The sequence below is a fragment of the Cetorhinus maximus genome, chromosome 18 (genome assembly GCF_964194155.1).
Source record: "Cetorhinus maximus chromosome 18, sCetMax3.hap1.1, whole genome shotgun sequence".
Taxonomy (NCBI): Eukaryota; Metazoa; Chordata; class Chondrichthyes; order Lamniformes; family Cetorhinidae; genus Cetorhinus; species Cetorhinus maximus.
Genome location: NC_135896.1, coordinates 91,231,373 through 91,245,740, shown reverse-complemented (window position 1 = coordinate 91,245,740; position 14,368 = coordinate 91,231,373). Strand labels below are relative to the sequence as shown.

The 14,368-nt window shown below is 47.4% G+C and overlaps 1 protein-coding gene across 1 annotated transcript; it reads left to right on the top strand.

Moving 5' to 3' along the window:
- Positions 1-2,204: 2,204 nt before the first annotated feature.
- LOC144693513 (acyl-coenzyme A thioesterase 1-like) lies at positions 2,205-13,242 on the top strand. Its single transcript, XM_078563362.1, has 3 exons — positions 2,205-2,711; positions 10,656-10,858; positions 12,649-13,242. Exons 1-3 carry the CDS (start codon positions 2,246-2,248, stop codon positions 13,216-13,218), a joined length of 1,239 nt encoding a protein of 412 aa, XP_078419488.1. The 5' UTR covers positions 2,205-2,245; the 3' UTR covers positions 13,219-13,242.
- The last annotated feature ends 1,126 nt before the right edge of the window (positions 13,243-14,368 follow it).

The window sequence follows — 14,368 nt, the reverse complement described above, 5'->3', positions numbered from 1 at the left end:
GTGATATTATCTAAGAGAATGTGCTAATTAAGAATGGGTGGCAGGACACTCAAGGTACAGCTCTAGTGGGGGTGGGGTGGAAAGACTGACAGGGCATTACAGGTATAGATTTTAAAATAATGGAAATAGGTGGGAAAAGAAAAATCTATATAAATTATTGGAAAAAACAAGAGGGGGAGGAAATGGAAAGGGGGTGGGGATGAATCTATACCTGTAATGCCCTGTCAGTCTTTCCACCCTCCCCCACTAAAGCTGTACCTTGAGTGTCCTGCCATCCATTCTTAATTAGCACATTCTCTTAGATAATATCACCACCTTTAACACATCTTTGTTCCTTTGTCTGTGACATCTTTTGATTATCTGCTCCTATCACTGCTTGCTTGTCCCTACTACCACCCCCCACCCCCAACTTCTCTCCCCCCCCCCACCCACCCCACCTTAAACCAGCTTATATTTCACCCCTCTCCTAACTTTATTCAGTTCTGCTGAAGGGTCATGAGGACTCGAAACGTCAACTCTTTTCTTCTCCGCCGATGCTGCCAGACCTGCTGAGTTTTTCCAGGTAATTCTGTTTTTGTTTTGGATTTCCAGCATCCGCAGTAGTTTTCTGTTTTTATGATAGAGTAATGTGTATAGATGTTATTCATAGGCATTTGATTAAGCCCATCATAAAAGACTGTTAGCTAAAGTTGAGACCCATGGAATTGAAGGCAAGTTTTTGGCTTGGTAAGGAAATTGGCTGAGCAGTAGGAGACAGAATAGGTATGATAGGCAGAAACTCTAATTGGCAGGATGTGACTACTGGTGTCCTGCAAGGATCTGATTTAAGGCCTCAGCGAATCACCATGTTTATTAATGACATAGGTGATGGGATAAGCGGGCACATATCCAAATTTGCTAATGACACAGTTAGGTGGCATTGTAAGCAGTGTTAGACGCAAGCATAAAATTACAAAGAGATGTTGGTTGATTAAAGGAATGAGAAAAACTGTGGAAAATAGATTTCAAAGTAGGTAAATGTGAGGTCATCCACTTTGTATCTAACAAGGATAGAATAGGTTACTTTCTAAATGATGGGAAGGGTGGAGGTCCAAATAGAGTTGGGGATTCAGTTCCATTTCCATACCAAGTCAATTGAATATGTAATGTAAAAAAGTAGAGAAAATAATCAAAATGGCTAATGGATTGCTGACTTTATATCTAGACAACTAGAGTACAAGTCAAGCTTCAGCTATACAAACCCTGTTTAGACCACACCTGGAGTAAGGTGAGCAGTTCTGAGGACCACGCATTGGGAACCACATATCGGCCTTGGAAGGAGAGCAGTGTAGTTTTCCTGGACAATGGTAAAGCTACCAGAAGAGACTGTGCAAGTTAGGATTGTACTGCTCGAAATTTAGAGGGTTAAGGGGTGATTTCATGGAAGTTTTCCATTTTTAGGGGTTAACTGATAGGATAGCGAGAGAGAAAAACTATTTCCATTATGGGATCTATAACTATAAGAGGAATTTTAAAGGTTTTGGAGAGCGAGCAGGAAGTGGATTGAACTTGGACGAAACATGTTGCCATTCTGACGGTCCAAACGGTTTGCTTTTCTGCAGTCTCCTGATAAATGTTCAATCTCATTAACAGAGAAGTGGTCAGCTGTTTCTGACCTGAAGATATTTGGCTTCTGGTCTGTTTTGCATCTTTGCCGTATTTGTGCAAAATGCAAAAGACTAAAGAAATCTGCTGCAAAAAGAGGAACAGAAATTACGTGGAAAAACTCAGCAGGTCTGGCAGCATCGGTGGAGGAGAGCACAGTTGACGTTTGGAGTCCTCATGACCCTTCAACAGATCTGTTGAAGGGTCATGAGGACTCGAAACGTCAACTGTGCTCTCCTCCACCGATGCTGCCAGACCTGCTGAGTTTTTCCACGTAATTTCTGTTCCTATTTTTGTTTTGCATTTCCAGCATCCGCAATTTTTTGCTTTTATCAAGAAATCTGCTGGGTGTGTTGATTTCAGGAAATGACGATTTACTCAATTTTCCATAAAATAAAACCACCCTGGACCTGCATTACTGTGTTGCACCTGGTAACAGGTGGGAAGGTGCATGTTAAAAACTCCCAGGTAGATTTCAGTAGTTGCGGACCATCTCTCGCCAGTTTCCATGTACCTCTCCAGCCTGCGCCGGGGGGCTGCAGCCTTCCTGAGCCGCCTTGTCCCCCTGGGTCACCTTGTCCCCCTGGGTCACCGAGCCGGGATGGCCCCCAGTGTCCGGCTTCAGCCCAGCCCCCAGTCCCTGTTCGATGAGCCGCTCCGGGTGCGGGTCAGCGGCCTCTCCCCGCTCCAACAGGTCACCATGAAGGCTTGGCTCAGCGACGAGAAGGGGCAGCTTTTTCACTCCTTGGCTTTCTACAGGGCGGACGGACAGGGGGAGCTGGACCTGGACCACTCCCCGTCCCTGGGTGGACACTACACCGGCACCCAGCCCATGGGGCTCTTCTGGTCGCTCAGCCCCCGGACACCTTTCACTCGCCTGGTCAAGAGGGATGTGGCCACTTCTCTCGCTGTCCACGTCGAGGTGTTTGATGGACACTGGAGCCTGGACCATCTCCCAGTGCAGCCTTTGGCCGCCTCTGTCAATCAACGCTGGTTTATGAAAGAAGGGGTGAGCAGGATCCCAGTGAGAGAGGGCAGGGTCCGAGCGACCCTCTTCATCCCGCCTGGTAAGACTCATTTTAAATTTAACATCAACTTTATTCTGAGTTTTCCTCACCTAGGCTTGTGCTTCCTACATGGAAATGCATTTTTAAAAATACATTCACGGGATGTGGGCTTCACTGGCTGGGTCAGCATTTATTGCCCATCCCTAGTTGCCCTTGAGAAGGTGGTGGTGAGCTGCCTTCTTGAACCGCTGCAGTCCCTGTGGTGTAGGTACACCCACAGTGCTGTTAGGGAGGGAGTTCCCAGATTTTGACCCAGTGAAGGAAGGGCGATTTATTTCCAAGTCAGGGTGGTGAGTGACTTCATATCTAAACACAGGGATGTGCTGTATCGCCTTGTGGACACAACGTGCTCGGACCAATATATTGTCATCCCATATACTATGTCTTTGCACAATTGAACTCTCTTCTATAATAAGCTTCCTTTAAGAAAGAATATTTAAGTAATTATGTTTAAAGTGAGGAAGTAACAGGTTTTGAATTTAAAGATTTTACATTTCAACACAATATAAAATAGAATTGTATTTATTAACTGTGTTCAAACACCTGATTTTTTTTTTCTCTGCACATTATATCAGAGCCAAGCTTGAACTTAGACACACGAGCGAGCGCCGACCAATGCAAGTTACTTTCTTGGAAGCGTTTCAAACTACTAATAAATTTTTACATTGTCAGATTCAACAATATTTATCGGAAGTGTAAAATACTGAGCCAGGTAGACAATTGCCAATTAATTCTTGAGGCATGAACACTAACTAAAGCAAAACAAATAACGACATAGCATTTGAAATGCAAATGTTGTTAAGTAGTGATTACATGTTTCCACAAGGTGTTGAGGGAACAATGAATTCTTTGCAAAAACAGAATTACCTGGAAAAACTCAGCAGGTCTGGCAGCATCGGCGGAGAAGAAATCAGTTAACGTTTCGAGCCTTCATGGCCCTTCGGCAGAACTGAAGCATAGTTAGGAGAAGGGAGAAATATAAACTGGTTTAAGGTGGGGGGGGCGGGGGGGGAGAGAGACGTTGAGGGTGTGGTGATTGTGGAGATAAGCAGTGATAGGAGCAGATAATCAAAAGATGTCACAGACAAAAGGGTCAAAGAGGTGTTGAAGGTGGTGATATTTGTCTAAGAAAAGTGCTAATTAAGAATGGAAGACAGGATATTCAAAGTACAGCTCTAGTGGGGGTGGGGTGGACAGACTAACAAGGTTTTAGTTTTAGATTTAAAAATAATGGAAATAGGTGGGGAAAGAAGAATCTATATAAATGATTGAAAAAAAAGGGGGGGGAGAAACGGGGTGGGGATGGGGGGAGGGGGAGTTTAAGATCTAAAGTTGTTGAATTCAATATTCAGCCAGGAAGGCTGTAAAGTGCCTAGTCGGAAGATGAGGTGCTGTTCCTCCAGTTTGCGTTGGGCTTCACTGGAACAATGCAGCAAGCCAAGGACAGACATGTGGGCAAGAGAACAGGGTGGAGTGTTAAAATGGCAAGCGACAGGGAGGTTTGGGTCTTTCTTGCGGACAGACCGCAGGTGTTCCGCAAAACAGTCGCCCAGTTTGCGTTTGGTCTCTCCAATGTAGAGGAGACCGCATTGGGAGCAACGAATGCAGTAGACTAAGTTAGGGGAAATGCAAGTGAAATGCTGCTTCACTTGAAAGGAGTGTTTGGACCCTTGGACGATGAGGAGAGAGGAAGTGAAGGGGCAGGTGTTGCATCTTCTGCATGGGCATGGAGAGGTGCCATAAGTGGGGGTTGAGGAGTAGGGGGTGATGGAGGAGTGGACCAGGGTGTCCCGGAGAGAACGATCCCTACGGAATGCCGTCAGGGGGGGTGAAGAGAAGATGTGTTTGGTGGTGGCATCATGCTGGAGTTGGCGGAAATGGCGGAGGATGATCCTTTGAATGCGGAGGCTGGTGGGGTGATAAGTGAGGACAAGGGGGACCCTATCATGTTTCTGGGAAGGAGGAGAAGGCGTGAGGGAGGATGCGCGGGATATGGGCCGGAATTCTTTGTCCTCTTAATGTGGATCTGAAACTTATATCCTTTAGTTGCCAACTGCTGGGAATAGTACACCTCTCCTTGTCATCCAGCTGGGTGGGACTACTCTTGCCCGGTTCTATTCTTATCCATCTAATGATAGCCAGAGAATCACCGTCAATAGCTTCTCTTCCCTTTCATGTATAGTCACCTCTTGTGTCCCCCAAGGATATATCCTTGCCCCCCTCCTCTCTCTCATCTGCAAGCTGCCCGTCCACAATATCGTACAAAAACACATCAATTTCAACGTGTACACTGGCAATTCCCAATTCTACCTCACCACCACCTCTCTCCATCCCTCCAGCATCTCTAAATTGTCAGACTGCTTGCCCGACATCCGGTACTGGATGAGCAGAAATTTCCTCTGCTTCAATATTGGGATGACTGAGCCATTATCTTGAGTCCCCACCACAAACTTCTACCTCTCTCCCCAGTAAGTCTGACGCCGAATCAGACTGTTCGTAACCTCAGTGTCATATTTGACCCTGAGACGAACTTCTGACCACATATCCGTGCCATCACTAAGACTGTCTATCTTCACCTCTGTAACGTTGCCTGACTCCACCCCCTGCCTCGGCTCATCTGCTGCTGAGTCTTCCTTCTTGCCTATGTGACCTCCGAGCTTGACTATTTTAATGCACTCCTGACTGGCCTCCCACATTCCACCCTCCGTAAACTTGAGTTTATTCAGAACTCTGCTGTGTCCTAGCACACGCCGAATCCTGTTCACCTGTCGCCCATGTGCTCAGTCACCGACACTGGCTCCCAGTTGAGCAATGCCTCCACTTTAAAATTTTCATCTGTCTCTCTGTAACCCCCGTCAGCCCCACAACCCTCCGATATCAGTTGGTTAGGTGGCTCGTCTGTGGTTCAAAATAACACCAACAGTGTGGGTTCAATTGCCGTTGTGGCTGAGGTAGACTTGGGACCAGCCTCCTCGCCCTGCCACCGAGAGAGGGAGGCAATGGCAAGCTATCACTGGCAAAAACTGCCAAGGATCTGGCTCAGGATGAAGCATCAGCAGGTAATGAGCCAAGGACCTGCCTTCAAGTGGAGCACACACGAATGAAGGGACAAATTTTGACCACAACACCTGGAAGACCTCCTCTTCTTCAAAACAGTGCCATGAAAACTACCTCAGAGGACAGACAGAGCCTAAATTCAACTTTGCATTTGAAAAAAAAAAATCCTCCCAACAGTGCAGCACTTCTTCAATATACACGAGGGGCGGAATCGTCCCAGATTTGCACAAAGTGTGGTCGTGGTAGGGATAAAGGACCTTTTACCCGCCAGCCGCAATGGCGGGTTTCTGCGCAGTACCGTCCCTTTCCTGGCGCATCCCGCTTCAATGATAATACATTCATGGGAAACACTCCGGATCGCTGGCGGGCAGGCTTGGATTTGCCCGCCCTGCTGTGACCTCACCGCATCCTCGCTCCGGGCGCCATATTTAAAGCGCACCAGAGCGCAGCCTACTTCGTGTCTACAGGCCGGGAGTGCTCCAGGCAACAGATAGCCATGAAAGCGAAGAAGACGGTAGCACCCCACCCCCCCACCCAATTTAGTGACGCCTCTCTGGGGCGCCTGCTGGAAGGCCGCTGCGATGTCCTCTACCCCTGCTCTGGCCACCAGATGTTTACCAGAGTCACCAATCCGGCCTGGGAGGTGGTGGCAGCGGTAGTCAGCGCCACTGGAGCACAGAGGCAGTCAGCCATCCAGTGCATGGAGAGGATGAATGGTCTCATCCGTTCCGCCAGGGAAAATCAACCACCTCATCACTCCCAAACCCATCACACATCCATTGGGATCTCACACCTCAAGGGATAATACCACTAACTCGCACACACACCCTCACATCTCCATCAGGCTCATACCCTCTGGAGCTCACATCCTCATCCCATCCATGGCTCCGCTCGCCACACAAACATTCCACACAGTGTCATGTGTCCTGCTCACACTCTCTCCATCTGTTTTCATGCAGGAGAAGCTGGCTCACATCAGCAGGGAGAGGTCCCAGACCGGGGGTGGAGTGACCCACATTAGGCCCCTCACTCACTTTGAGGAGCGTGCCATCGCGCTGACTGGTGAGGATGTGGACCATACCTGCAGCAACGGTGAGGTCAGTGTGAACACCCACATGAGGATCCTGCACCACATCATCCCCCTCTCAATGTAACAGTGAGTGCTCTCTCTCCTGCTTTTGACTTTGCTGCCATGCACTAATTATCTCTACTTTGGTTCACAGGAGCTCTGACAAGTGACAGATGCCCTCAGCCAGCCAGTCCCTCAGCTCCATCCAGGTCCTCACCTCCAGCCAAGAGGACACCTCCTCCATTGAAGAGCTGGAAATAAGCAGCCTGGAAGACCCGTCACAGCGCTTACTCACACCCTCCACCAGCGCAGAGACACATACCTTGTTGGGACCTAGATTTGGAGCAGGCTCGGGTTCACTATCTGGTGGTCACCGCACAGACACGTGTCCGCAGCAGGAGGAGGCAGGTTCGGCAGAACTCCGCGGCACTCGGAGGACTGCTGGGGAAGAGGCATCTGTGAGGTCCAAGTCAGATGATGAGTCTCTGCATTCGGCCTTCCAGCTCATCCTGGAGAGTCAGCAGAAGGTGGAAGAACATCATGCAGAGCTGTTGGAAGCCCCCATCAGAGTCAGAGGAGTGCGTCCGCCTGCTCTCTGATGAAGTGGTGTCCACATGTGCTCATATGGAGGTCTCCATGGGAAGGATGGCAGAAGCCATGGAGACCCTGGGCTAGCAGAATGAGGAGATGCGCACAGACCTGCCCTCCATCGCGGTAGCCATGGGTGAGTTCCTGCAGTGGCAACACGAGAGGGAAATGGGCACCTCGACGTCCCTCCAGATGCACCTTCCCCTCAATGAGTCAGGCCAGGCCCTCAGGCACCTGAAGGGAGGAGGACCCCTGGATCATCCACTCAGAAATCTCAGAGTCCATTTTGCTTGTGACCCCCCCCTCAAACTCATCCTCTGTCACCACAAAGGGAGCAGCTGGCCCACAGGAGGACAGCCAAAGCAAGCCCAGGGCCCTCAAGGGCTTGGCTCTCCAGAGGACATATGCCGAAGTCATCAGAGGCAACAGGGCCAACCATTGCACAGGCTGTCTCCAACCCTGCTGCGGATGTCAGGGCAGCACCTAGAAAAAGTGGTAGGCCTAGAAAAGTTAAGAAATTCTGATCACAACTGGTTGCACGGGTGAACACATTTTGTCACTTTATAAGCTGAAAATATCTTTACTTTAACTGAATAACGTGTAATGTTGTCTTTCAGCTCCATTTACACGGCATCTTTCCCAGCTATCAGTTCAGCTGCACGCAGCCGGACCACGAGTGATTCTGGAGGGAGAAGCGTGTGTGTGGCAGGGCCTTTCGGAGCCTCTCCCATGCACATGGATCCTTCATCCATCCCACTCATCTCAATGTCCCGAGCATTCTCAATGCTGCCTGCTGGGGTTCTCTTTCAGTTGTCCATCTGAGCTGACCTGTATCTTCACCCACCCACCGATCACACTCCCATGCAGCACCTGTGCCCGTCCAACACGAGGCTCCGCTCACTTTCAATTTTAACAGCCATGGTAGTCGTTAAGTTTCTGATCAGCTCCCCTGTCCTTTCCCTATCCCCAGTCACCCATGTTCTTTCCCCCATCACTGCTGATCCCCTGGCATCACCTTCCAGCGCCCCACCGTCACCTACCAACCCAAACCCTTTTCTTTCTAGGATGTCCAGGTGAACGTGAACATTACCCACCTTCCCAGAGTCCCACCCCCATCCACATTGACTTCCCCGACCTCTTCCTTCCCACCCCAGGGTCTAGGTCTGCCTCTAAGACCCACCAACCACCCTCGCCATCCCTTCTACTGCTACCAATGCACCCTCACCTCCTACTCTTCCGGCTCCCTCTGCTCTTCTCACACTTACCATTCCCTCCTACCATGCGCACCATCAGTTCGCTCACCAGCAGGCAGTCATTGACTCCACAGACACCTCCCTTACATGTTCACCCCCTCTTACTCCCTCCTCCACCCTAGCTCCCATCTCCCCCGGGACACCTTCCATCCCCTGGATTCCACCCCCCCCAAACTCCATCCTCCTCGCCCCAGATACCTTCCTCCCCATGGACTCCTTCTCCCACCCGAAATCCTTCCTCCCCCTGGACTCCTTCCCCTCTCCGAACTTATTCCGTTCTCTGAACTCCTTCTCTTACACCTTCCCCCTCCTTACACCTATCTCTTCACTTGCCACATTCTCCTCCGTTACACCCTCCTCCACCCGTAGTCCCTCCTCCCTCCCCAACCTCACCCCCAATACCTTTGACCCCCCTCAACCTCACCCCTCCGACACCTCCCTCCCCCAGACACCTTTGCTGCCTCCCACCCAACCTCACAGCCCCCCCCGCCAACACCTTCATTTCCACCCCCCACCTCACCCTACCCCAGTGCACCTTCCTCCCCCAGTAAAACCTGGGCCTTTTTCTCCTACACCACCCCTCTCCCCCCAAGTACACCTTCCCCTCCCACTCAGAGCTGGACCTTCCTCTCCCCCCCCAGCCTTCGCCGATCATCCATAGCAGCCCATGGCCAAGACCATGATGTTCCGCAGCAGACCCAAGACATAAATGGAGACCTTCCCACCTTCCATGTGCTGCTTCGCGGCAGAGCCATGTCAATGAGAATCCACCCAGCATGTGATGCACGTGTTCCTCCAGGCTCCGGTAAGCTGTAAGGCCCCAGCGTCGTCTTCTCCTCGGATGTCTGCGATCTGAGCAAGGCCCTAACAGTAAGTCCTGACTCCTGCACGTCTCGCTTGTCCAGACGTCTCGCTTGTCCAGACGTGTTGGCGGGATGCGAAGCAGGTTCACGCCGTCCTCCAGCGGGATTGGCATTCCACCATGGCGATCGCCATCAAATGACCCCACACTGTGCTTTCACGCCGGTATGAAGCCGATTTTTGCCTTTCTCACCACAATATATCCCTCACCCCACCCGACGCCCAACAAGCCCGGAAAATTTCAGCCGAGGAATATTAAGCTCGATTTTTGTGTCTAAGACCCTGGAGTCAGGTTTGACCCTCACATTCTTCTGGCAGGCGTGCTACCCACAGCAGACATTTTTGGTGATTGAATGGCGGGTGGTTGTTTTTTTTTTCTCTCTTTGGAAGCACTGACAATTACTGCTTGCTAATATTATTAGAACACCTGCCCTCAGCTCTACAAAGAGGGAAATATGTTTGCACTGATCCATCAAAGCTGGATGGAAACCAAGGAGATTAGGAAGTGAGTGCGATATCCTCCTTTTTAAAACATTTGGCCAAATGCTATATTTCAGTTACTGTGTTCCCTCTTCCAGATATGCAGCCCTAATTAGCCAAGCACACACATTAATCTGTTTAGACGAGTTTCACCAGAATGCTGTTGCTAGGTTGCTGCTTTCCATATGATACTTCCAAGCCCCTGTTCACCATGCTGACAGCTTCACCTCTGATATTTGCTCCACAGTTTGAAATCTGACATTGTGCTCACAATATCTTCCTGCAACACACATTGCATAGAATCCAAGTGATTGAAGAGGGGGTGAGTTACCTGGAAATGACAGGGGTGCGGCCAGATTTAAGGACAGGACCACGTTACCTTTATTTTCACATGGTAGCCACTTGGCAGCCCACCAGATTGACAGGCTTCCCACATGGGAGACCACAGCTTTGTGTCATTGGCAGCAGGTTCTAACCACCCGAAAAGATCAGAGGGTAGAAGTGGGATGGAATCGAGCCAGCAATCAGGAGAGGCAAAGACTTGGGGATTTTGGGGTGTAGAGGGCTGGGGCCAGGTGACTCAAAGCAGCTCGGAAGAGATTTGAAGAAAGGAATAAACTTCTTTGAATTTGACAGGAAATGGGCCATTTCCAGGAGTGATTTCAGTGAATGATATACAAGGTGGATTGCCAGAATACAGAGCCAGTCTTTTGGCAAACCATGGTTTTACTACACTGGCGTTAGCCTACCGACGTTATGATGACCTTCCAGAAGATGTGATAAACTTTGACTTAGGATATTTCGAAGAAGCCGTGAATTTTTTGAGGCAGCATCCAAAGGTCAGTCATGTCATCAAACAAATGGCTTCCATTTAGTAACTTTTGCACTAAGGTGAAAAGTTTAGTTAGCCTGCTGTTTATCTGCGACAATGATCTCTAATAATAATCATTAGGTAATGTAACACATAATGTATTATCATATAGTTTCCATTGCTAATGGGCAGCAGGTAAAGCACTTGGATGAGACAAGTCAGTTGGGAAGCACTTGGTGGGTGTGACCACTGGGTGAGTGAGAAAGCACTCACTGTGCCTGGTTCCCTCCTGCAATTGCCAACCAAACACTGTACTATAAGCGCAGTAAAGGAGCTGAGGACAGTGCAGGACAGGAAGAACTTGGGGTGAGCCAGGATAGACAGCCTAAAACGCTGGGGATCAGGTTGAAAATAGGTTGTGCCAGGTCAAACCGGGTACAGGTTGCGTTGGATCAACCTGCTGAAGGGATCACACAAAAGCGAACTACGTATATATTATTTCAGTGTTAAAGAGGAGAGAGAAATAGATAGTTCACTATGTTATACTAGTTGTTCATCCACCTATCTTACCTAAACAAATTCACGTCGTGGCACACAATGCATTCAATAGCCTGAGTACAGAGTAAGGGTTCTCTGTTATGATCTTTGAGTCTCTTTATCATTTACCAAGATACTTGACAAGGAAGAGATGAGACAGCAATACAGAAATAGGAGGGCCCCCAGCTGGTAGTGGTTTTGGCTAGTGGTTCATTCTTTCAATTAACTTGTAGGAATTCGAGGGGGTTCCTCAAGCCACCAGTTGGAATACATATTTGTGCATGTCAAGTTTCTGAGTCCTCATGTTACTAGCTGTTGTGTTATAATCCTTATGTTTAGGAGCACCATCTTTCAAGTAAGGTCTTTATCAAATGTTACTTGAGAAGGAAGGAAATATCCAAACACCATGCATCATTTCAATTGCGGTGGCACATGCAATGTGTTTTAAGCTGATGGGTTTCTTGTTTCTAAGCAAATAATGAAAGCCATGCCAAACAGCTTTTATTAAAATAGAAATAATTTTCATCCAGCATTTGTTTACATGCAAAAGTATTTTTGCAATTAATTCTCTCTCTCGAGCAAGGCATTATGATGGTTTAATTCTAAAAATTAAATTAAGAGCATCCAGTCTGCTAAGAGCTCTGTACATAGCCGTCACTTAATTAAAATAACTACTTCAAAAAAAATGAGTAGAGAGTCTGAACAGTGGGTGTCCATTGGCATTAACACACTGCACTGATCAGAAGGAAAATATGATCAAGGCTATTGAATGGACTGATTTGTAGAATGCGATCTGCAGAATACGTGTACAAGTCATAACCATTGTGTACTTAAAATTAACTTTAATTATTTAGTTACTGTAAAATCTTGAAAGAGTCTTTCTTGTATGACTAGGATGATACATAAGTGGAATTAAAACTCACAGTTAGGCCTCTCATTTGAATATTCAAACACCTGTTTTGGGCAAGGTCTTCGGACATCTTTTTTTTTGCCTATAACAATATGGCAGACAGTACACTTCTGACACATAATGGGTGTGGGTTTTCCGCCCATCATAGCAGGCCATTTAGTGTCTGAGAAACGGGTGTTGTTTCGAGGCCAAATGGGTTATGTTTCAAGGCCAAATTCACATTAAAAATTGAAGATCTATAAGGTGATCACTTCTGTCTTACAGAACGTTAGTCCTGCAGTTTGTTTTCTCTTCAGGGCTCACGCTTTGATAGTCTATAGCTGTTTAAGTATGTGTTGCCCTCAAGGAATATTTTCAAAAATGTCTTCCAGGTTAAAGGTCCTGGCATTGGAGCAGTTGGACTATCAAAAGGTGCGGATTTGGTTCTCTCGATGGCCACCTTTCTACCAGATGTGCTAGCGGCTGTTGTCATCAATGGATGCACTACAAGTGCTATATATGGATTGTGCTTCAAAGATAAACTGATTTCTACTGGTCTGGGCTACACTATAAGCCGAATGCAGATTGCAGATTCAGGCGTTGCGGACATATTTGAAACAATAAATGAAGTTAATGAGGATAGTATAATCCCAATAGAAAATGCTGAGGGTACCATCCTGTTTATTGTTGGGGAAGATGATAAGAACTGGAATAGCAAATTCTTTGCTGGTGAGACCATAAAAAGATTGAAACAACATGGAAAAGATAATTTTGAGATCCTCAGTTATCCAGGGGCTGGACATTATTTGGAGCCTCCATTTTTCCCCTTTTGCTATGCCTCCCAGCACTTGGTGATAGGTGCACCTACAAGGTGGGGAGGGAATGCCAAGGCACATTCATTTGCACAGGAAGACTTGTGGCCAAAAGTTCAGGCATTTCTCCAAAAAATCCTAAACCAGTAGAGGGCAGCAAAGAGGAAACTGAGAAATTGTTCACAAAAACAAAAATACCTGGAAAAACTCAGCAGGTCTGGCAGCATCTGTGGAAGGGAGCACAGTTAACGTTTCGAGTCCGCATGACTCTTCAACAGAACTAAGGAAAAATAGAAAAGGGGTGAAATATAAGCTGGTTTAAGAAAGTGGGGGGGTGGGGTTGGAACAAGAGAGCTGGATAGAGGGCCAGTGATAGGACAGTGATTTGCTATCACTGGCCCTCTATCCAGCTGTCTTCTCCCACCCCACCCCCTGCAACACTTAAACCAGCTTATATTTCACCCCTTTTCTATTTTTCCTTAGTTCTGTTGAAGAGTCATGCGGACTCGAAACGTTAACTGTGCTCCCTTCCACAGATGCTGCCAGACCTGCTGAGTTTTTCCAGGTATTTTTGTTTTTGTTTTCGATTTCCAGCATCCGCAGTTTTTTGCTTTTATCTGAGAAATTGTACGATGGCGGAGAGCTGACAGAATGATGATCTTCATGTTACTGTTTGAATAATATCTACCACTGCATTTTCTATTTGTTTTGCCTAAAATCTAAGCACCATTTTAATCTCAGTATACAATTCTGTTGGAGGCCTTTCTGGAGAAATTTCAAATGATAAGAACAATTAATAATTTGTCTGGTTCACATTCAAAGTCGCTTTGCAGCATAATGACTCATGGTTAAACTCCAGTTCTAGCTCTAGTTAACCTGTGAGTTGTGCCAGCTGTCTGTGAATCACACCACGTTGGCTCAAACCTCAAACTATCCATTTCTCACCTTTTCACTTCTCTAACCAACCGGACAGTGACCTGATCACCCCACTTCTACAGGAAGGGGCTGGATCAATGAAAACCATTTATTCTGTTGTCAGTTTAAGATTTATCGTTTTGACTATAGTACTTGGTAATGTTTCGTTGACTGTAGAATTTAGATTCTGTGATCTTCATGTTGAATGTAAAGGTCAAATTTAATCTGCAGCTATGTCATCTTAATTGCGAAGATTGATTTTTATCATGTTGCTGGCAAACTCATGTAGTTGCATTTTATTATTCTGTGTCACTGATACTAAATAAATTAATTTTACTTTCTGTGTAAGGTCAAGTTCTTAATCTTTGAAAGTCCCTGGGAGCTA